This window comes from Clytia hemisphaerica, unplaced genomic scaffold, assembly GCF_902728285.1.
Source record: "Clytia hemisphaerica strain Z4C2 unplaced genomic scaffold, Clytia hemisphaerica genome assembly, whole genome shotgun sequence".
NCBI lineage: Eukaryota > Metazoa > Cnidaria > Hydrozoa > Leptothecata > Clytiidae > Clytia > Clytia hemisphaerica.
This window is the reverse complement of record NW_027103247.1, coordinates 1,570,383-1,594,941: the sequence shown is the minus strand read 5'-3', so window position 1 is coordinate 1,594,941 and position 24,559 is coordinate 1,570,383. Positions and strand designations below refer to the sequence as shown.

Below are 24,559 nucleotides of genomic sequence, written 5' to 3'. Positions count from 1 at the left end.
AAGAAATCCTAAAGCTTTTGCTATTCAGTCAGTCAATAAAGTTGCTAAACAAGTCCACAGATCTCTTGATAAAGAGACGAGCAAGCATCATGTTCCTCTTGTCGACAGAACAGCAGTTGAGCCTCCACCAGTTGTTGTTGCTGTTGTTGGTCCACCAAAAGTTGGGAAGACGACACTCATCAATAATATGATTAAAAGCTACACAAGAGAGAAGATTAGTGACTTGAAAGGTCCAGTTACTATTGTTTCAGGTATAAATACATCTTTTTATATTATATAGACCTTTATTTGCTATTAAATGCTTTTGTCTAGCCTGACAAGGTGTAGGTGTATCCAGACTCAAAATTTTCGAAAAAAACCCAACATAGAAAATTTCTGATGCATGCAACTAAAAAAGTCTGGTACAGTTTTAATGGCACAGTAATTGAGTGTGAACCCTTGTGTTGAAATGGTTTCAAAACTTTGGATGGAGAAACCAATAAAAATACACCTTTCCCGTAATTCAAACTTCTCAGAAATGGCCCGGGAGAATGTGCACTCTAGTGTTGTGTATAAAATTGTTTGGAAGGTAAACAAATATGTTTTGTATGATTTTAATCAAAGTTTTGAGTTTCACAGATTTTCTATTTCGTCAAAAGTTTCGCGCAAGCATAAAATTTCAGAAATGGTCCTTCCTAGAATTTTTAAAGACATTTACTTTCACGAAAAGGGCCAAAATTTGCTAGGGAAAGTTTGTATATCATCTAAAAACTTTCGAAACTACTTAAAAACAGGGAATTTTTAAGCACTTTTTTATGTCTGTATACTGTCAACTGCTCTAACTTGGGACTATCTGACAAAACATGCGACGGCAATTCGGCCACCATTTCACCGAACATCTAAAGTCCATTTGATTCGAGTTAATGAGCGCAGTATTAAAAAAAACACGATTTTTCTTTTGCACAAGCCCCCCCCCCCACGGACCCTCAATTCACGCAATCACAAATTTTTTTTTGAAATTCACGCATTCACACAAATTTTCCTTGAGTTTCACGCAATAACCCGATTTTTCAGAAAATCGGAAAATTTTCGAGAAAAATCGGAAAATCTAGAACACAGCACACAATCGTTTCACGTATTCACAAAATACAGTAGCCCAGATTCACGTAATCAAAAAGTGGGCTTTCACGTTCACGCAAGTTTTTTCAATTCACACATTCATGCATTTTTTTTTCAATTTTCACGCATTCACGCAACCGAAAATACCCATTCACGCAACCGAAAATACCCATTCACGCATTCACACAAACCGCTGGGGGGGCCTTGCACCGAGTAGGCTTTTAAATCGAAATATGAAAAAATCCGTAGTGGAACACACGCAAATTTCTGGAACGAAGAAGACCAAATTAGGGGCAAAACAATAGTGTTTGACGTCACTTGCGCGGTAACTTACACACTCTTTATTTGTAAATTTCATCGGGTGATAGGTGGTTAGGCAGCAATTGTTCTCACTAATTTTCCAGTCGGCGTCCGGTCATTTTGAATGAAAACAAAAAAGTTAAAAAGGGTGCGCTATCAATGAAAGTTGTCCTGACATGTTATGACAGAAAGTATGATTGGTAAACTTGGTGGAGTTATCAAAACAAATTTGTTGTCAAAGAGATTTAACAGTAAGTGAAAATACAGGCCAGACATCAACTAGTCCCATGTTTCGACCAATCGTCCCAAATTAGAGCAGTTGACGGTAGTGGCCAAAATACTCTATCTAAGATGAGTTTTTGAAACTCATCCAAAATAGAAAAGCTATTTTCTAGCAAAATTAAACCTATTGGTGGTTTACAAGCAAAAATAAGAATATGTAATCACTCGATAATGACCAACTTACGGTAACCAACAGTATTTAATAACTATCAATTTAAGCAGCAGATTCCTAATAATTTGAATGGATGAAAAAAACTTCTCAGAAGCAGCCTGTGCGTGGGAAAAGTTGTGCTCCACCTTTTTTTATAGAATTGTAAGGGGAACCATTCAAACTCAAACTTACCATGAAAAACATTTTTTTTCTGCTGCTTTATATTATATGGAGATAATAGATTCCTGAAATGTTGGTGAAAAAGTTTAGAAATTATCTCTGTTATTCTTTTAATGTAAACTAGCGGGTACCTGGCGTTGTACGCCAGTTAAGCTGTACACGCTAAAAGTCCTTTGGATGTTGAAGCTGGCTTAAAAGCGCGATCAAATAAAAAGGAAATCGCTTGACTCTAGCCCTCCCTCGGTAGTCTTATTTTAACCATATTTGGATTGTGTACTGTCCCTGTGATGTAATTTTTTCCAAAGTTATCAGAAAGGAATCGTTATTGAAATTATACCATACCAGTGTCGTCTGAAACGACTCTGTAATATAAGTAGATATTTTTCTTGCTTCGCTTTATTTCTCTTGCTTTTTATCTCCCTTTGAATGCTGTTGTTCGACAAACTTCTTTTTGATTTTTATGTTTTGATGTACATTTGAAATGTTCTTTTCTATAAAAGAAATTTGTTTTGTTTTGAAAAAAATCTGAATGTCATTAACAAAGACGATCGTTAAATACATTCGAAAACATTTCAAACAAAAGAAAAGAGAAAAACAAAAGGATGGGCATGCCTAGGCAGAAATTAAAAGTACTAAATATAGATGTGCCTTAGATTTCAAAACAAAGTCTGAATAAAGTCTAAACCAGACAAGGTTCACTCTTTTGAAATTACTGTATGAAACAAAAAAATATTTTATTATTGTTTTTATAAAAATAACTAATAACCTAGGGGACTTAACTTTACTTTATTACCTTCAGCTCGTTGATTTTAGCTTAACTTATATCTTTTAGGAAAGTCAAGGCGTCTGACTCTTATGGAATGTAACAATGACATTAATTCAATGATTGACATCGCTAAAGTTGCTGATTTAGTAAGTGACACCCCCTTCTCACAGACCCACTGGGACCCCTTACCACTGGAAAAAATGGCCAAAGTATCGTCCCCGGTGGAATAATATTCTCCACTGTTTGTCCCCACTAAAAATAATCAAATACACCATTCCTCACTGCAAAATATTATACTATTTTTCCCATCCCCACTGCTTTTTCTGACTTGAAAACAAAAGAATTGAAATCCCCAGCCATAAAAAATATTGGAATATCAATCCGCATTGGTTACTAGTCCGTTATTTCTATCCCCACTGGCTGAAAAAATCCTACTGGGTCTGTGAGAAGGGGGTTTTAAGTAGCATGAGGTCTTAGGCTACATAAAAGTTGAAGAAAAAATCAAACCTTAGATTTTAGATTTCTGTGCTTTTCATGTTTACTCTTTCAAATATGTTGTTATCGTTTTTATTGTTTCATTCATTTGGTCTTTTTTAAGGTTCTACTTCTTATTGATGCAAGCTTTGGCTTTGAAATGGAAATCTTTGAGTTCTTGAATATCGCTCAAGTTCATGGCTTTCCAAAAATCATGGGTGTGTTGACCCACCTTGACTTACTAAAGAAGAACAAATCTTTGAAAAAGATTAAGAAGACTCTGAAGCAAAGATTTTGGACGGAGGTTTATCAGGTACCCTTTTAAGATTTCGTTCATTGTCATCTTTATTATTTTTATTTTAATAGTTATCCTCAAAGTTAATTTGTATAGAAAATTAAAACTTCTCTAATTTCATTTCTTTTTAGGGTGCCAAGCTCTTTTATCTCACAAACATTACACATGGACTGTACCCTAAAAGTGAAATCCATAATCTTGGTCGTTTTATATCCGTAATGAAGTTCAGACCTTTGATGTGGCGTTCTTCACATCCATATGTTGTGGTGGACAGGTATTAATTTTTCAACAATTCAATTTTAAAAGATCAGAAAAGATTTGAGTGTTTCGATTCTGAATCAATCAACATGTCTTACAAAATCAAATTGTATGTCTGTCTTGTTATCCTCTCCTATGGGGCGTGAGGCTTCAGGAGGGATCTGATTTGATAACTTTTGCACATTTGATCCATAGATCATCCCCCAGGATGTTTCTTTTTTGATTTTTGTAAATGTTGATTTTTGGGTCCTAGCATCGAGCTTTAGCTCAAAGAAAACGAGAATAACACTTCAAAAATGATTTGATTGCCGTAGTGCCAAAGCGAGACTTCAAGTTTGCCACCACGTTATTTTGATTTTGTAGGTATGAAGATTTGACAGACCCAGAACAAGTTGAAAAAGACGATACTTGTAACAGAACAGTTTCACTCTATGGCTACATGAGAGGAGCTCACTTGAAATATAACTCTAAAATCCATCTCATCGGTAAATTTTGCTTCGAATCTTTTTTTTTACCAAAAGGTTGAATTCCAAACCTGTACTTGACACATTCAGAAAGAAGTTTATTGGAGTGTTTAACATCAGACATCCAGGGTAGGAGGCATAAAAATAAAAGGGCTGGATATCCAGGGGGGTTAGTCCATAAATAAGGTCTTTTTGTGGATATATATAGGGAACCCGATAAAATTAGAAGAAGAAGAGAATCAAGACTTAACCTGTAAGATTACAAAAATCTAAAAATTGCCAAAAAAAATAATCATCAACATCCTCCTTAAAATTTTTCTTTATCACATTTCAACTTGCCGTTCTTACAATGATCTTATTATATTTTAGATAAGTCTAAATTTCAAACTTATATTGCAATGGTTTTTACTTTCTACAGGTTGTGGAGATTACAATATCCAATCCGTCCATGGTTTGCCAGATCCTTGCCCACTACCTGATAAAGTGAAGAAACGGTCTTTGTCGGAGAAAGAGAGGCTTATTTATGCTCCGATGTCAGGTGTCGGAGGAATCGTCTATGATAAGGTAAAAGGCGACGATTTTAAGTTTGGATTACTGACCTTTATAAAATCCCTATATATAAGTTAAGTGGTTTGGACTTTCACATATTTTCTTTCCTAACAGATTTCTTAATAGAGAAATTTCATTTTCTAGGGTTTTTTTTTTAATATTCCCCTTTTAATACTTTCTAATTCTATTTCACTTTATTCGGGCCGGAATGGAAAATTGTTTGGTTCGTTACTTACCTAAAATCCCGAAAGTTCCTCTTTCTATAGCTATCTACCCGAAGCTTCCTCTTTCTCCCTGGATTTCACTACTTACCCTTTATCCTTTACTTTAATTGCTGAGCGTCCAGAGAAGCACCGAGTATGATCAAGTACCGCTTTTGTACTCACAACCTTGCGAACCCTAGTTAAACCCTCTACCTTTACACTAAGGTCGCTAAGGTCTAAACTCTACATAGTTACAAAACGTTTAAAGACTGAACGTCGAAAGGGGCAATTGAACTATAAAAAATGAACACTTCTCGATTTAAAATCTTCATCTTATAGGATGCTGTTTACATAGATCTTGGTGGTAGTAAAGCAGGTCAACGTGCTGCTGCAGAAGAGGCTGCACTTTCCGGTAAAACACCTGCAGCTGCCATCAGTGAAGAGCCTGAGAACGAATTGATTTCTTCGCTCCACTCGACCCAAACCTTTATTGATTCCAAAATGGAGGCTAGTGAGCTCAGTATCTTCAAGGTAAGTATCCTGCGGTTTTTGTCGTTTTCTTACATGGACAATCTGCATTGTATCGATAAATGACTTGAAAGGAAGTTTTTGAACCCTCTGTGAGGAGGGTGATAATGTTGGTTTGAGATGTGTTTTTTACTAAGAGGGTCAAGGTTTCTGTGTACGCCATGCATTCAAAGTAACAGATAGATTTACTATCCAATCGAGTGGAAAACGAGAAGTTAAGTTATAATGTATTTTTAACTCTACTCAACTTTTTGAAGCTTTTGAGGAACTATGACTTTAACATTCCCAATTTTTTGAAGGAGAAACATTCAGTGAAACTCCCTTCTGGCCATTCAGCTAGCTGTTATTGCAAACTTTATGTTTAAAACCAAAAGTCTTTGTCAGCATATAAATTTGCGTTTTATGTTGTTTCTTTCAGAACTCCGCCCCTGTTACTGCAGATACATTTAAAAGGTAGGACAGGAAAAAGGTTAAACAATTGGTCAAATATATTTGATAACGTAATAAACGATACAGACTAAAGCTGCTTTCATACATATGTCATAATGGATAATTGCCAACAAATTTCTAAGGTTCCTCACTTCATACAAGTATTTTTAGCTTCTATGAAATTTTGACCTCTGGTAATTTTGAAAATGTATGTACGTAACATGGATAAGAGAAGAACCTTGTGGTTTCTTATCATGAGGCTATTTTCATGTGACTTTACGACTTATTTAACCCTTAAGCGACTCTCATTGGACAATGCCAGAAGAGGAAGAGGAAATTGACCAATCAGATGGCCGCAAGCGAAGGAGAGCCGTATTCTCCAGCACAGATGAGCAACTAATGGGAGATGACGGAGAGAGCAGTGGAGAAGAAGACGAGGATGAGGAGAGTGACTTTGAAGGCGAAGAGGGGAATGATCAAAGTGATGATGAAATGATGATGACCTCACCCAAAAAGAAATCAAAAATTCAAGTATTCTTTCATGAATTTACACTTTTTCAACTTGCTCAGTTAAAAATACCTGCAAAAAAACTTGGAAAGTCCATACTCCAACTCTGCAAATTCAATACAATCTTATTATTTTCTCGATTTAGGCAAAAAATAGGGTCGGTCGGGTCCGTAGAACAATAAATTAATTTGGTCTCGCATTAATTAAGCGTACAATAGTGAGGTTAAGTAAATCGGTAAAATCACGACGACGAACGAAAATTTAACAGGCTAGTGTTTTTCAACCAATCAAATTTCGTATTTTCACTAGCCTATTACATTTTTCGTCCGTCGTTGTGATTATCCTGGTATGCTTAACCTTACCGAGTTTATTTATGTGTGTTTTTCTGCGATGGAGGCGGTAAGGTTCTAATTTGTCTAAATCCTGACTGGCTGAGGACGACGGTAAATCAGCACTTTACCGTCTTCGACTTTGCGGGTCAAAACTGCGGGCTATTCCAAATCGCTTCAGTCACCTTACCGTCCTCAAAAGTGCAAATGCACAAACTCGCTAATATGAAGTCTGATGGGGGGGCATTTGGTCCGTTGGGGTTAAAAACGTATGACATATTTTGGCTCATCTTGGGTTGATTATTTCATTGGTTTTATTGAACATAATAATTTTTGCAGGAGGATGACAGTGGTGACGAAGCAGTAGAGTTCGAAGATGATTCATCAGAAGATGAAGAAAATGTAGATTTGTTGAAAACATCCAAAACTTCGTCCGATCAAAAGAAAACTGGTCAGAATTTTTGAAGCCTTGTTGTTTTGAGTATTAAGTCCAAATTGTTTAACATGTTCTTTTTTTCACCATTTTATGAGTATTTTTGTCCACTTTCCTAAAAAATTGGGTGTTTTAGAGTCCGCAGAACCTTAAAATGTTCTTAACATTAGACTTGGCTTTTCGTCATCTAAACGTGGATTATTCGTGATATTAGCGAGATTTTGTATCTGGAATTCTCTACGGCTACGGTTAAAGCGGCAAGGGAAATGGCGAGTAAGGCAAGTAATGGCGGGTGAAAACAAGTTCGATATTTGACGTACGGCATTATGTCGACTTTGCTTATACAGTGTTTTGGTGTTTTTCCCGTACAGAGGAAAGTAGACAACGACATGTCGCCTTTGGTAACGACCCGCATGGGCAGCCCCGCAACCGTTGCCGTAGAATATCTCCGATACATAATCTCGCTATTACACTTCTAATTGAAGCTGAATTACATCATAACTCTTGCTCTGTCGTTGCTTTCAGATATAAACTTATGGAAGAATATAGCAGAGATGATCAACAACAAGTCAGACAGACAAACAGATATACGGAAAGTTGTCTATGGACAAGGTTAGTTATACCCTACCCGCTTTAATAATGTCCATAATTAATGTGGAACTAATGGTTTATTTTCAAGGATAAACCAAGATTCTCCCAAAAAATATAGCTAACAATTTAGAGAAAATGTTAGTGTCATCACCCATAGTTTTACCCTAATTTTTGCTCATGTTTATGCTTCAAATCGTCTTATGTATAACCCTAGGTTAGATCTCAAAATTATTATTTTACCGTGATGTTTGTCTTTGAAATTGAGGTTAGCCATTTTTAGAATCAAGGTTTTATGACAAAAAAAAAGTAGAATAGGAATACAAGATTCTCAATTATTTTGAGATTAAGCCTTTAGTGTGAACAATAAAATGTTCTCCAATCTTTCCAGAGTGTCGTCGCCAGAAGTTTAAATCTTAATTTTGCTCCCGTCTACACATCAAAATATTTTCCCATCTTTTCAGATTTAGCTGTTGAGAATGAAGATTCAGAATCCGATGACGAAGATTTAGTAGCCGGTATTTTCCAAACACAAAAGAACAAACTGAAAAAGAAGAAAAACGCTTTGTACCATTCAAGAGATTGTTCGAAAACAGACATCGGGAAAGACGCATTGGATGTGGCCATTGATGAGATAAAGGAATTGATCAAAGATTGTTTTGTAACTGGTAAATGGGAGGAGAGCGAGGACGCAGAAGCTTTATTGAACGAGGCTGAGGGTGGCGAAGGTTTGCGCTTTTTCTTTTAACTGCATTCCAGCAAGCCCTAATATCTGAAGAAAGCTGATGTATGTATAAATTCCTTTTAAGGGGAAGGCAAACTGGGGGGCAGGGTTAGTTGAAAGATGCGCGACTTTGAACCAGAGAAAAGCTAAATTGACAGTATTTCTAACCTATATTTTATCATTCTTTGCAAATATTACAGATTTTTTCTAGGGAAAATACTACATGTTAATCAATTTAGTATACCAGTTTTCTTTTTAACGAATCCCCGTTCTCCTTTTTAACACAGATGAGGATTTGTATGGAGATTTCGAAGACTTGGAAACTGGAGAATCACACGAAGGTGAAGGCGGTGGTGAAGGTGAAGATGAAAGTGATCAAAGTATGGATGAAGGTACAAAGGTCTTGAAATACGCAGATTTCAGCTGCAATTTTCTTTCTAATAAATCCACTTTAATTTCAAAATGTTAAAATAAGTGTGGATGAAGGTGAGCGTTTAAAGTACAAAGATTTCAACTAAAATTCATTTTTTATCAATCAGCTTTATTTGAGAAATTTCAATGCAAAATTTATAGCTAGCAACTTTACGTCTTTTTTTCTGCACCAAACCCATTAATTGAGGATTCCGAGTTCACATTGTAGCAGAGTATCAACGAGCGACAAACGTGAGCTAAATCTTGTACAGATTATCCGAAGACCAACGTTTCACTTTCTTCTGGAGGAAACTTAAAGTCGCTAACTCGGCTTCACTTTAGAAATAAAGCTTACCTAGATACATACCCTGAGTCTTTCTTGTCACAGGGAGCGATGAAGACGATAAACCAGAAGAGTTTACAGGTTTGAAAAAGACGAGGCGAGAATTGCGTGCAGAAAAGAAGAAGAAATTGAAAGAGATGTTCAACGCAGACTATGACGACGAAAAAGGTGACTTAAATTTTCCACTCGGTCTCTAACCTCTTTTGGAAATACAGTACTCCAGCTTCTGTAGAAAGTTGTACTCAAAACTGCGTATTCGATTGCGTCTATTATTTGGTTGAGGTAGGCTTCTAGTGTGAAAACGCCCATAACAAAAAGTGAGGTGACCAATAGGCAACGTCCCTCAGACGCATGCATCTGGTCAGTGCCTGAACTCATCATGGCTCTTCTTTCCTCGTTTACATACGCTCAGTTATCTTATTTGTTTTGCCTTTGTCTTTTATGATCATCTTCCAATACAAACTTTTCAGGAGCAAACACATTTTACGACGATTTGAAGAACACAATGACAGAACAAGCAGATTTGAATCGAAAAGAGTTTGAGAATATGGATGATAATGTTCGTGTGCAATATGAAGGCTTCAGAGCTGGCATGTATGTAAGAATAGAGGTATGATTCACTTTATCGTTTGTTTAAACATGTACTGTTACCTAAAAATGTGGACTAGGCTGTCTATAACATACAACCTGGAAAACACGCAGCTGTCTCTAATACAGTTTTAGAAAAACTGATAACTAACCAATCTTTATCAAAACTAGCGATGAAGTAGATAAATTGTTCTGAATGTAAGAATGGAGGTGTGTTTCACTTTATTGATATCTCTTTCTTTGTTTAAATGATATGTTTTAAATAGTTTTAGAACAATTGATAACCCACTGCTAAGAAGTCGTCAATTTCCATTATTTGATACAAATCATATTTAAGCTTTGTGCCCTTTCATTGAAACATTTTTCTCTTTCTTTTTCCAGTTATCAGGAATGCCATGTGAGTTGGTGAAGAATTTCGACCCGACATACCCAGTCATCATCGGTGGTCTGTTACCGGGTGAAGATAACATCGGATATATACAGGTTTGTATTCTTGCAGAAAGAGACGGGTAAATTGTTTACTAGCTACAAACGAATCTTCAAGGGATCGATCCGTGGAAAACATAATTTTCATGGCATTCTTAAGAAAGAGTTTTTGGCTAGGTTAAACAGCTTCGGTTCTACTTTAATCGTAGAAATTTTAGCGAGACTAATTTTAGCGTTTTAGCGAGTTTTCCCTATTTTCGCTAAAATAAATCTCGCTAAAACACGCCGAATCGATAGATCGCTAGAATTTATCCGCGCGAAATTTCTGGTTATATTGCCTTGGCTTGATATATTTTTATCAATAGGAAGGGTTTCAGTGCAAAGAAATGCTAGAAAACGAACTAATTCAATAATGTAATACGAGTATTCGCTAAAATTTATCCACGCGAAATCTTTTGAAATCGTGATTCGCTAAAATGAATCCAAAATAAATCAAGATTTTGACGACTCGCTAATATACGCTAAAATTAGTCTCGCTAAAATTTCTACGATTAAAGTAGAAGGAGTTAGAATCTCGTTGGATGGATCTCCTTTTTCTTTAGGGTTCCCATGTCGGATGATGCCACATATTTTTTTACAAAAGTATAACTCATTATTCGCGAATATTGTTATTGTTTTGATTGCTGAAATACCAGAAGATCCAATGCCTTAATAATTATTATCCATTACTATGAAAAACTTCAGCGTTTACTATAGCCTTTACTCCATACCTTTTCAGACTCGTTTCAAGAAACACAGATGGTTTGACAAGATTTTGAAAAATCGTGACCCTCTCATCGTCTCGCTGGGTTGGCGTCGCTTCCAAACGATGCCTTTGTATTCCGTTCAAGATCACAACGGAAGATTCCGGTCCTTAAAATATACACCTCAACATTTACATTGCATTGCAACGATGTATGGTATGTTTTTCATCGATGTTTTCTCGTTTTAATTGTCGGTTTAAAGATATTACTCTGTCAATATTTCATCCCTGGGAGAATCTTATTCGATTTGCCTAATTAAATCCCTTTTCTTGATAGGTTACTAATATTGAGTTTCAAATCGAAGGCTAGAGGCGTATCTTCGACTTTCCCAAGCAAGAAAAAATTAATCTTTAAGACTTGCGTCGCATTTCGGATGAGGGATTGAATCTGTTTTCACGTTTTACATTTTTTAATACGGCGGTAAATGTTACTTCTAATCCAGCTTTTGTAAAAAAACCACAGAGGTTGCACAAAGTGCTTCAAATCCTACATAGGAGATCCGATCTAGCCTTCGGCTTTATCTTATTGGTTGTCATATTTTTTATCAGTAGAGCACTTTGAAACCTATTCTTCCTCTATTTAGGTCCGGTCACACCGCCCAGCACCGGTTTACTTGCTATCCAGTCCGTCGCTGATAAAACGGTAAGAAAAACTTAATGTTGCAGATATCTATCATTATATAGCATCTTCAAGAATGTAGGATGTCTTTCTTTCAAAAGTAAAAGAATAATTTTACGGATGAATCAACAGCTCATCGCCATAAATGGAATCTATGTATTGTATTTTTAGGCGAAGTTCCGTATAGCAGCTACTGGTGTGGTTGTCGATTTGGATAAAAGTATAAAAGTCGTGAAAAAACTGAAACTCGTTGGTACGCCACTAAAAATCTTCAAAAATACCGCATTTGTTAAGGTAAAGTTGTCCTGGCATCAGATTGTTCTTTGCATAGCTCTTGCGATCTATTTTCGATTTTAGACAATTGACAATATGCTACTCGTATGCTACGTAGCAACCGAGGCAAAGCCCCGAATAATTTCTTCAAAGATTGTTTTTTAAAGACGACTATTCAAAACATTAAAGGAATATAAACTTTTTGCTTTTTGCTTGAGCTCATTGATTTTAGATGAATTTTTAGCACTGTAGACGCCTAATTTTTTAGATCCCCCACCTACTCGTGTATGAGTCTGTATGATTTATTTGTATGTCTATGTTAATATTTGTTGATCTTTATTTTTTTCAGGGAATGTTCAATACGGCACTGGAGGTAGCGAAATTCGAAGGCGCTTCTATAAGAACTGTCAGTGGTATCCGTGGTCAAGTCAAAAAAGCTTTGAAGGTGATTCTTTCCGTTCACAGCCCATTCACACAGAACCAGTTTTTTTTATTTTTGAGTGCTTTTAACTCGAAACAATTTTATTTCCAACGAGATTTTGAGTTTTAAGGCAAAGATGTTTTTACAATGTTCTCATTTTCGCCACATTTTTGTGAGTATTTTTGTGTATTTCTTAAGAAGATGGGTGGTTTTTAGAGTCCAGAAAGTCTTGAAATTTTCTTTTAATAATTTTCTTTTGTCCATATTTCTTTGAATACTTCTTCTTACAAAAAATGTGAAGGCCAATATATCCCTTAAATGATTATACAGATTACCCTAGTACAAGATTTTGATCTCTTTTTTCAGGCTCCTCCAGGTGCTTTTAGAGCAACTTTTGAAGATAAAATATTAACGAGTGGTATGTATAGTCTTTGTGATTTCAGTTTTCTTTACAAAAGAATCAGTTCTTTTTGAAAAATTTCAAATATTTTGACTTTTGTCGTTAAAGATTATTTAAGCTAGCTCGTAAACATGACCTTACTTCAGATTTGCTGCTTTTAGGCCAAATCGAAATATCTGATTGTCTGATCTCTATCTCTTTCTAGATATTATCTTTTGTCGGACATGGTACCCACTGGAGTGTCCGAAACTGTACAATCCGTTACCAACGTTACTGCTGCAACGCGGTATGAAACAAACATGGCGCGGGATGAGAACAGTTGGACAAATACGCAAAGATGAGAATATACAAAATGTCCAGAATAAAGATTCACTTTATAAAGTAAGTTTGAGAGTCTTTATCTGGTGGTATCTTGTGTATTTTATTTCGTGATTTGTTGCTTTACGTTAGCTAAACTAGCTAGGTCGTTCAAGAATTCCGCATATCGGGGGAGGCAATTTTTTAGCCTTTTCTCGATAGATATTTTTTTATTATATCAAAGATATGATTTGATGTGGCTCGAGACCGACGATTATCTTTTCTTTGAACAAATTATTATTTCAAAACAAAAGACTGCTTAAAACATTGCGATACCGTTTATTGTAGAAATACTTCAACTCATGGAAATACATTCATACTTTTAACAGTTATCAATTATCTTGTTTTCAGCCCATCGAGCGTGTGCAGCGTAAATTCAACCCATTGCGGATCCCACAAAAACTTCAAAAAGATTTACCTTTCAAATCGAAACCGAAAGATCAGAAAAAACAAAAGAACAAAACATATCTACAGAAACGAGCTGTTGTTATGGAAACCGATGAAAAGAAGGTTTGTTACGTCATTTTTAGTATCTCGATTGGACTTTGGATTTTGGTTTGTATGATTATTTTGTCTACACAATCAGACACAATCACTCAAAAACCCAACTAGAAAAAACTTTCATAACACCAAGCTTTTCTTGTCCCAAAAGTGGACACATTGTTTTCCTCCGGAAGAGCTTTTGTTTTAAATTATCATGGGGCAATAATACAAACCAAATATGGTCATGTTATTATTAGGGGTTCGATAACCTCAAGGAGCACTTGACTTGAAGTGTTTAGTTTCGTTGTTCGTCAAAGCTATTAGCACATCAGGGCTTGTCCCTTTGGACAGGGAAATAACCACTCGTCCGTGAAGGGAATTTTCGATTGAGAGCAATGATGATGATGATGAGATATTGGAAAACTATTTACTTCAACACAAACACAAACGCGAGAAAGGTTTTTTTATTTAATCATACAAATACAAACCCCCCTGCTTTTTCATGTCTCTAAAGAAATATCACTTGATCAATAACAAAACATTTTTATAATGACATAGAGATGGGGGAATCCCCCGATTTTCCTAAGCTAGTATCCTAACAAAACGTTCGTAAAAAAGAAGGGAGAGCTTGTTCTCCTTCTGTCCCATGTTTTAATACCTAGTTTCTGTATCGGAGGATATCGAGGGCGACGGTAAGTGAAATTGATACAAAACAAAGTCGATAGTTGATGTACGGCTCTATATCGCCTTTGCTCACCTAAACAGACGACGGGAATTTGGTGTTTGTACCGTCATCGAGCAAAGTGGACGGTGATTTTGGAGACATGTCAACTTTGCTTTATTCCGTCTTCCCTCGAATACATAAACTCGCTAATTTTGCGTTTACTCCTCTTGCCCGTAACTACAAATACTGTCCCAAAATTTAAAGCCTACTATTTATGTAACAGTGTATCGATTATATGGAGAGCATTCGTCAAAAAATTATTAAAAATACAAGTAGAGCCGGCTATTGGGTAGAAGTCGAGTTTGATTGGAGTTTCTTGAAAAGTTTCAAAACTCCGACTGACTGTCGTTTCTAAATTACAGACTTTACTTTATTTAACATTACACGTGTCCTTCTTTCATAGGCTGTACGTTTAATGAAAGGTATATTCGCAGCCAACCGTGATAAACTTCAGAAAGAGAAGGTCAAACGGCACGAACAGCACGAGAAATTCATGAAAAAAGTCAAGGAATCCGAAGGAAAACGTGATCAACGGATCAAAGAACAACGCCGCAAAGTGTTCCGTATTCTCGGACAAGAACAAAAGCGGAAAGAGAAGGCTGCAATGAGAAGTAAGAGGTGATAAAACGAAAATGTCCCGGCATTCTTGGAAAGGGATAACTGCGGAATAGAGTAACTCCGGGTAACGGAAAATGCGGAAAGAACCAGATCTAAGGTGAAATCTTTCTTTTATTTTTTAGGAAATTTTTTTTATGATAACCATGCAAATTATTTTGTATACTGACATTAAAGAAATCCACTGAAGACTAATGGCTCTTGTTAATGATTTTCTCAAATATTCTGATTCGATATTTTATACTTCCCACGCCTTTTTTAGATCTATCTGTATGTCACCATCAAACTTCTAAAAGAAATGTCATAAACGATCGCTATTTTGTTTGACATGGTATTTATTAAAAAGCTCCCGTTCTTTCATTTGATATATAGCGTGGAAAAAAGCCTTTCGAAGAGAATTTCTGGAATACTTAAAATTGACGAGATTATCCGGCCAGCCTAAAACTAGGAAAAATCTATTTTGATTTGAATATTTGCAAAAAAAACATAAACTAAGATATACTAAAATAATATTTTCTTTGCGAATTTAAAAGATGATTTAAAAAGAGACTCTAGTAGTAGAGGGCATTTTGTAAAATCGCTCGACTGTTTTGTTAGAAGCACTTGTTATACATTTTTGGAAAGCTAAGGGGTAGGGGAATCGAAATTACTATGTTTCCAATTTTTTTTCGGACACTTTGGTGTGATTTTCGGACAAATATGACGGTCTCAGGCAAAAATCATAGGGTTAAAAATTAATGAAAATTTTAGCTCGAGAAAACGGAGACCTGTTGTATATTTTTGGAAAGCTCTCAAAAAATTAAGATTAGAGATATATTGCAAGTATAGGTGATTTCAGTACCTAACTCGAGATATTGAGCTTCCGAAAGCGCAAAAACTGGACAAAATAGCTGTTTCTGGCTGAAAAACACGGTTTTCAAGGGTTAATATCTCGAGTTAGGTACAGAAATCACCTATACTTGCAATATATCTCTAATCTTAATTTTTTGAGAACTTTCCAAAAATATACAACAGGTCTCCGTTTTCTCGAGCTAAAATTTTCATTAATTTTTAACTCTATGATTTTTGCCTGAGACCGTCATATTTGTCCGAAAATCACACCAAAGTGTCCGAAAAAAAATTGGAAACATAGTAATTTCGATTCCCCTACCCCTTAGCTTTCCAAAAATGTATAACAAGTGCTTCTAACAAAACAGTCAAGCGATTCCAAAAAATCGAACAAAATTCCCCCTACTATAGTATGGAAATAAATAATTAGTCTTAATTCTCGTACTTGCACAATAAGGCAACACAAATTTCGTTGACCTCTTCAATCTTAGTATATATTAAACAAGTCAAATATATGCGATTCAGCACTATCCCGCATTTAGCTTTTACCGTCTCAACTGTAGATTACCTGGAAACTCTTGATTACCCCTCTAAGTTCATGAAAATAAAACTTCCAAACGAGGTGAACAATTATGATTGTGTTTATGAGGATCTATTATCTATTGTTCTTTCTCTTCATTCGAGGAATGAATGTATTCCGTGAATTGGGGATAAAGCCTACTTCGTGTAAAAATAATTTTTACTTGACTTTCAACGATGTTCACACTCTAACGGAACTGTATTTGCTTTGACAAGCACAGCGTCTTCTCTTTTTAGTACTTCGATCTTTTGACGGGTTATTTCTTCGCCTTCGCCTCATGTACACTTCACATTTGTTCTTCAACTGAAATTGGGAGGGATGGATAAATGAAGCCTTTCTATTGGTTAAGATTATCAAAACCTGATGCGATGCCTTTCAAGCCCTTGAGAAGTCCTTTCGTACTTTCACAAAAACTCAATTTTTCGTTTTGTTATGGGGGCACCTCTCGGACGTAGAGAGTCCTGCTAATCAACGAAAGGGGTAAAAGGAATAGTCCAAAATGGGTATCAACAATAGTTAATTTATAGAATTCACTACCTCTTTGCTTGTCTTGATGCTTTTATAACCATAAATATCAACACCACTATCCATGAATCTATCCAGCATCTTTTCATTCTCATCTTCAAGGGACGCGTGTACCGGATACCATTCTGAGGAGGTTGGGATGTTAACGCAAGCCTTAAGATCGAGCAATAAGTTCACCATTCTCCAACTACGTTGTCTACATGCTAACGCCATACCTGTTCGCTTCTCTTTACGATCCTATGGTGAAAGAGATATTTGTCATTATAATATAGTCTACAACGCCACGATATCCCAGCTGGGCACACAACGTTGTTTCAATGTTCATCTAACATTATATGGACATTGTGAACATCAGATAAACATCGAAAAAACGTTGTGTGTGCCAAATAGGATGTTACTAGTAACAATGCGCTTGGAACGACGCTATTTAAAAAGCGGTTATTTTAGGCGGGCATTGCTATAGACTAGCTGGAAGGATGTTTGCAGAAATAGAAGCTAAGGGTGCTATTTCTAGCCCCTTCCACTTTCTTTACGCTCACTCTTCCCGCCTAGCATTGCTAACGGTTAAAGAAATACGGGCATTACATAATACTGCACACTTTATTATTGACCATTAACCACCGACCCCTTTAATTCATTCACCCATGAAGGTAATAAAGATATAGATGGAGAGTCAATGCCTTTTGTTCTATTCTGATTTATCATCGGAAGCAAACAGCTGTTTGGTTGCTTTGGGAATAAGATGATTAAATATGGGTATACTCGTGGGGATATTTAAGTTCATAAAAAAACTGAATAAAACGATGTTGGATTTTTAACAACTCTATTGTGAGATAATAACTTTGTTGATCAAAATAAGAAAAAGGTTGCCGTAACAAGCACAAAATCCTATATTTCTAAGGGTCCCCTCTCATAAAATCATCGATAAATTTGAAAAAGAATTCTATATTACGATTAGGTAACCTTTTACCTTAAGGGAAGAAATTTTCGCGAGAAGAAATTTTCGCAGAAGAAATTTTCGCGGAATTTAATTTCGCGAATTGGGGCGTAGTTCGCGAAATTAAATTCCGCGAAACACACCAAAATTGTTAAATCGCGAAATTAAATTCCGCGAAATTCAATTTTTTTTCTTCTTCTTTTATTTTGTTGTTTTTGACCAGGTGTTACCAAAAAAAATGGACACAATTAATTTTTAAGCATTATAACGTGTATTTTTTATCAAATATAAACAAATATAAACAACTCCGTGATGCTTAAAAGTTAATCTAAGTTGATAACTTCTTCTCAATCGCGAAATTAAATTCCTTGAAACTTTTGAATTCGGCTCATTCGTGAAATTAAATTCCGCGAAATTTACCATTTTGAAACTCTGATTCGCGAAATTAAATTCCGCGAAAATTTCTTCTCGCGAAAATTTCTTCCCTTAAGGTAATTAATCATCCATCAGAATTTGAAAACCCCCTCCCTTTTAGACGTAAAGATTTTTAATGAAGAAATTTTCAAGGAAAATGTGCTAAAACTCTCAAAATGAGCACAGTGTTCGCCCAAAAATACATCGATATGAAATCATAGAACTTTTGTAACCTGACTTTGAGAAAATTATTTTTGTATCGCGTTTGAACAAGAACTTTTTGCATAATAAGTTTATTTCAATCAGGATAACATTCTCACTTCTGTTCTTATAAATTTACATTTCGGATTTTTTTGCTTCCAATGATGGTACATCAAAAAAAAGCCGCTTTGAATAGATTTATAAAAGATTTCAACGATCATTTAGGTCATTACCGAGACGTTTTGGTCGTGTTCAGACCAAGGTTTAAAGCAATTAGGTCTACATGTTTCTTTTATATTCCTTTTGTATCTAACGGCACGCTCCTCATTAGTTAAACCAAAGTTTAAAAAGGAATCACCCTCTGGCTTAAAAAAAAAGTTTTTACGATTTCGTTACAGTTTTCTGAATAGACGAAATCAGAATTCGCAAGTGAAAAGCATGCTTCTTTTGTAAATGAAGAAAAAAGAACGTGAAATTTATGACTTAGAGACGCTCGGAGCATCTCTAGCAGTAATGGCTTAAACGAACACAAATTAGTGTTTTGCAGAGGGATTCCCTGAAATCTTTTTTGTTTCAAAGTATCTCAAGAGAGAAGATGACATGATTTCAAGCTAGGAAAGGAGATTCCTCGAGATCGCCAATCGATGATGACAAAAGAAAAGTGATTATAATTAAATTCCCATATCAACAAAGTACTACTTAAACCTTAAACTTAAACTTTCAGATCTGAACACGACCTTTCTCTCCATCTATATCTTTATTACCTTCATGATTCACCGAAACAATGTAAACTCACAATAGCGTTAAGGTTGAGTTTTGCAGATTGACGAAGATATTTCAGGACTTCGAAGTAATTTTTTCGAACGACTTCATGAATTATCGAATAGCCATCAGCATTGAAAGACGTTGACTCGTCATTTATCAAGGCCTGAATTCTCAACTCGTCCAATTCCTTGAAAATAATTTGTATCAACGCCAAGACATGGCTTTCGTCAAAGTCAGGATTTTTAATGATTTGAAGAATAATGTTGTTTCCATTCCGGTCTGTAATATAGACGTCTGCACCATGTCGAAGGATACATTGTATGATTTTATAGTTTTGCGGGTCAAGGATGGCTGTATGCAAGACAACCTGTGAGAAAAATGACGAGAATGAGAGCTCCTTCAAATTGCTTTAGAAGGATGGTTTGATGGGGAGGTATTTTTCTCACATTATTTAAACTGTATAAAAAACTTTAAGCAAGAAGGTTTTTTTGAGATTTATGCTCAACAGCTAAAATCTTTGCATTGGAAGCTTAGTAAAAGAGTTAGTAAAGGGGTTGTAATTACGCTTGCACATGTTTCACTACGTTCGCTGAAAACACGTGTGAACAGTCAGCTTTTCAAACTACTCTACCTCGGCAATTTATCTTTTGATCAAGAATTCTAAATAAGCTATTTTTCCGCGTTTCTGTGTCTCAGGGAAGGCAGACACTTGCTAGTCTATATTTCTATTTGACAAGGGTTGCTATGATAAGTACATAGCTGAAAGAACAAAGTCTCGGTACTAGGTTTTCTTACAAAAGAAATGTCGAAATTCTTGCTATGTTATCTTTCCTCGATATTTTTAGGGAAATTCTGAAAGAACATGCAAAGTAATTCCCCTTTCTTTTTATTAATTCATTTGCCATGACAACGGATTTATCGGGAAAACTTTTTACAATATACAATATTTATTTATAAGAATCATTCTTATGAATATAACTACAAGCATAAAAATATCACCATTAGATATCATCAAGAAAGTTTTCTTGATATCATAAACTGAATTCTGACGATGTGAACTACAGTTTCTACTCCCAAGCAGGAAAACTAGTCCTGATCATTTAAATAATATTGGATTATACAGAATTTCCCCTCCATTGTCTCATCTTAATTAGAGTCTAAGAGCGAGTTTATGACGGGGACGGTTATGTTTTGAATTAACTTGACTAGATCCTAACTGATTGAGGACCACGGTAAATTGACACTTTTACCCTCCTCGTTCACACATACCAAGCACCTATTTCTGACTAAGTTAAAGTCTCCAATAATATATATTATTAACAGCTACTTACGAATCCACTTTGATTTCGATAGTTGAGATATTTGTTTTGCTCTTCTATCGAATAAAATTGTGAAACTCTTTCCAATTCGCGAATGGCCATTCCTTCTTTCTTGTCTCTCACAAAGTGGTGTAACGGTCTGAAATATAATGGAATATCATGCAATAATAAAACAATAAAACCGTAGACCTTTTTATCATTGATTGGTTTAATTCCGCCGTCATACTATGTCATAGTTTTAGTCACTTTTTCCCTCTGACAATTTTTGAATAATATTTGGAATGTTGTGGGCTTTTACTTTCGAATTCGAAAAAGTCCAATATTTCTGTTTCTTTCGATGGAGGGAAATTTGAAACTCGGAAAGAAGTTCATTCTCCACAGAAACAACACCACTCGCAGTTCTTGATATGCGTAAGTCATTTTTCTAGCGGAAACACCCTAAATAAGCCGGGATTTGACCTCTCTCTGTTACTAGAAATAGAAACACAGAGGTCAAAAACCGGCTTTTTTGGGTGCTTCCGTTAAAAAATATGACGTCATCTTGACTTACGCATATCAAGAGTAGTGAAGGAAGGGAGGGGACAGTAAAGAACGACCTATTGCTGAAAGATATAGACAAATTGATGATGGCTCAAATACGATGATTATTTGAATAACAAATTATCTCCTTAGGCTTAGTCACAATATAAGCATATACCATACAGATGTAAAGGGAATTCCCCGTCTTGTCAAGTCTCTCACAAAATCTCAAGAAATTCATTTTCAAGTGAAATGAAGACTTGGTTGTCTACTGGTCTTTTTTTGTGGCTTTCTTATGTATGTAGGAATCTAGACTTTAAGGTTTTAGTGCAGTGGAAAAGTTTTACACCATATTTTTAGACAGTTTATTTTTCGGATCAAACAGAGTGAAAAGTGGAGAGATTGTGGCTTTCTTCTCTGTCCCAAGCAGAATAAAGGGCGTTTGGTTCAGAAAACTTTTCAACCAACGTATTGATCTGTGCCCTTTAGTCCTTTAGATTTGCCTTGGTTTCTTGAGCAAAATTAAGAGAATTTTGTAACATTTTGAAACATTTTTGCAACTCATCTCTATCTTGACTCGTGACGCCTCTGTATCCCAAACGAAATTAAGAGTATTTTGTATAGAAACTTGTTTTAACTTACGTGTTTCCATCTTGATCTGTGCATTGCTCAGCCATGAAAGTGTTCGGTTTCACTGGATGTATATGTGGGTGAGTAGGATTCATAATTGACTCATCGAGACCACTATCCGATCCGAGAAGTTCCATAAAACTAGTTCCATTCCCTAATACTGAATTACTGAATTCGTTATTTGTAATATTAGAGGGTATAGCACCGAAAAGTATTGACTGATCGAGTGGAAAATTGGTTTTGGTGGTTGGTTCAGCTCTTGTAGATGATTCAAATGATGGCTGTCTTTCTACTGTGGTCACATGTTTGCTATATGAGTTCATTTCTGGTGGCGGCGGGTAGACCTCAGACATAAAGCTGTCTCCAGTTGGAATACTAATGCTTTGTAAGTTCGTAAAATTTGTAGCTTTCTGTCTCTCAGCTGCTAGAGATTCCATCAGAGAATTCGCTTTCGATTTGTAATGGTCAGACACATAAATCTCGCTATTTTGGTCATTTGCACTGTATGGCATATTGTTTGTAAAGGTTGAAAATGACGGTGTTGCAGACCTTGAATTTGTAACTTTTGGCCTTTCAGTTCCTAGAACATTCCCAAGAAATTTATTTTCCAATCTATGATGTTCAGTATCAGAAAGTTTAAACTTCTTATGAGTCGTTTGTAAAGTCAAATCGATATCTGACGATGATGTATTGGAATCAGTGTTTTGAAATCCTTCGTTACTTCTATCAGGTGGAATGTCTAACAAAGTTTGAATAACATGTGCCGTAAAACCTGCTGGTTTTCCTTTATTGTCTCTTTTTCTTGATTTTTTCTCCTTGTCTATTGTTGGCTTAAAACTGACTTCACCATTAACAAAGTTCGATTCTCCAATAGCTTTCGATAAATCAATAGGTTGTGCTACTTCACATGCTCCTTCCACCGCTTTTGAAGATTTCAACGTATGTGTTCCCCGTTCAATTTTCGTGCCGCATTGATGACAAAACTTTGCATCTTGACTTAATATCTTCGTACCACATTCTATACAGAAATTATGTACGTCTTTTATAACCTCAACTTTCTGTGAGGTCTCCTCTTTTACTTCGACTTCAACGTCATCTTCTTCGTTTGCAGAAGTTTCACCAGAGAGATCAATCACACCATTCTGTGATGTCTCAAAGTCAATCACCAAGTCGTTCTCACATATATCACCCCCTGTCTCTGTGTCTTCACGATCATTGTTAGGCTCACTTGGCAAGTTCTCTGCTGTCCCTTTTGGACCATCTTTAACGTGTTGGACCTCGCTTAACCCACTTAACAAGTCCTGTTTGATTGCTTCAACCTTCTCCTTCGAGTTCTCATCATTTGAATCGTACTCTACCTTCTCATGGTGAACACTCTCACAAGCACTCGTATTTGATGTTTTCTGTAACTCCACACTTTCAGTCTCATTCTCTTCGAATCCCTCTAATTTGTTCGTTTGTATTCTGTTCTTGGCAAGATCTTTCAATTTTCCATCACCACCATCTTGTCCGTAAAAAGATGTGTCCGTTATAACACCGGACAGTCTTGTTTTCATACCTTTTCTTGTCTTTGTACTGTTCTTTTCTTTTCGACTTGACTTTTTACGATTAGAATCAGGCTTTCGGGAAAAGACAGGCGAACCAGGCTCTATTTTCTTCTTGTCATCCTTGTTGTCACGAACAATTTTGCTTTGATCAACAAAATTTTTTATTGTTGCTGTTTCAGCCATTTATTCTCAAAATTTTCCTTCTTTACTGAATCAGTCAACAATTTTCAATGAAAAAACAACAACAAAATTTCCTTCTTTCCAATTCGTTGTCTTTTGTTGAGGTACTTTTCTTGATATTGAATTTTCAGTGTTTCCCAACTTCACATGAAAAATTTCTCATAACAAACTCTCTACTTCGTTCAAAACACATCAAACCATCTCTTTCTGCTAATAAAACACTAACGTGTAGATGTAATATGAAATTCCCTTTGTTCTTTTATTTAAGTTGAGTAATTTGCCCGTAATTTGTCAAATGGGAATTTCCCGTATTGTAGCAAAAGAATTAACCATTCGACATTTTGTTCGAAAAATTGTTTTCGTTTTGAATTTTAAGACTTTGATAATTTCAAAGTTCTGTTCTCTTCTTGAATTTCATCTTTCCTCTAAATTTGCTTCATAACAAAATTGATGTAGTAGGCCCACAATCACAAAAAAACGAACACTTTTTCTTCGTGTTTTTGTGAATATAGTCATGAATTATGAATCGGAGAGCATGTTCTAGAGGGAATTTCCCCTTTCTCGATTATAATCTGTATTTGTGTTTGCTGAATAGAAAAATAAGACGAGAAATTCCCAGCTTTTTATAAGCATAAATGTTTGAAAAATATTTTTTTATTCTCTCTAACCCTTTCTGAATGATTCTAGACTAGCGAACCGATCTCTTTTATTTTTTCAGCGGTATTTACAATGAGCTACGTGGGACGATTCAAAAAAAAATCGAGGTGAAATATCAATAATCGCACGATGGGTTATTTTTTCTTATTTGGCACGCCCTCAAAGAGAGCAATTAATCGTTAATTGCATCATGTAGAGAGCAATTAATCGTTAATCACACTCTCCAATGCCGCGCCAATGTTTACAAAATTGATTTTAATGTTTTTTCTTAAATTTTTTTTGCATCGAACGTTTTAATTGCATTCGAAATTTATTTTGTGAGAAAGAAAATCAATAAACAACAATAAAAGAAAGACATAAAGAGAAGAGAAAAATATAAAACTCTCAGTGTAATTTCTGTAATTTACTTTCCTAACTGGGAAAAAGTAGTGAAAGC

General features: G+C 35.6%; 2 protein-coding genes across 2 annotated transcripts; one reads left to right on the top strand and one right to left on the bottom strand.

Moving 5' to 3' along the window:
- On the top strand, positions 1–15,216 carry LOC136822070 (ribosome biogenesis protein BMS1 homolog; the record flags this gene model as incomplete). Its single annotated transcript, XM_067078316.1, is given in 24 exon segments — positions 1–251; positions 2,844–2,923; positions 3,376–3,564; positions 3,678–3,820; positions 4,168–4,289; positions 4,687–4,832; positions 5,360–5,551; positions 5,967–6,001; positions 6,277–6,508; positions 7,154–7,265; positions 7,773–7,859; positions 8,300–8,563; positions 8,847–8,951; positions 9,359–9,481; positions 9,784–9,923; positions 10,283–10,384; positions 11,106–11,286; positions 11,714–11,772; positions 11,920–12,042; positions 12,371–12,466; positions 12,809–12,860; positions 13,048–13,223; positions 13,551–13,709; positions 14,810–15,216. Coding segments are annotated over 24 exon segments (3,388 nt in total), but the record flags the coding sequence as incomplete, so codon positions are not given.
- Positions 15,217–15,342: 126 nt separating this feature from the next.
- On the bottom strand, positions 15,343–23,982 carry LOC136822151 (uncharacterized). The gene is made up of 6 exons (XM_067078424.1): positions 21,752–23,982; positions 20,603–20,729; positions 19,303–19,638; positions 16,967–17,191; positions 16,256–16,732; positions 15,343–15,572 (listed from the first exon to the last, which is right to left on the bottom strand). Exons 1-5 carry the CDS (start codon positions 23,467–23,469, stop codon positions 16,610–16,612), a joined length of 2,529 nt encoding a protein of 842 aa, XP_066934525.1. The 5' UTR covers positions 23,470–23,982; the 3' UTR covers positions 15,343–15,572; positions 16,256–16,609.
- Between the last annotated feature and the right edge of the window lie 577 nt (positions 23,983–24,559).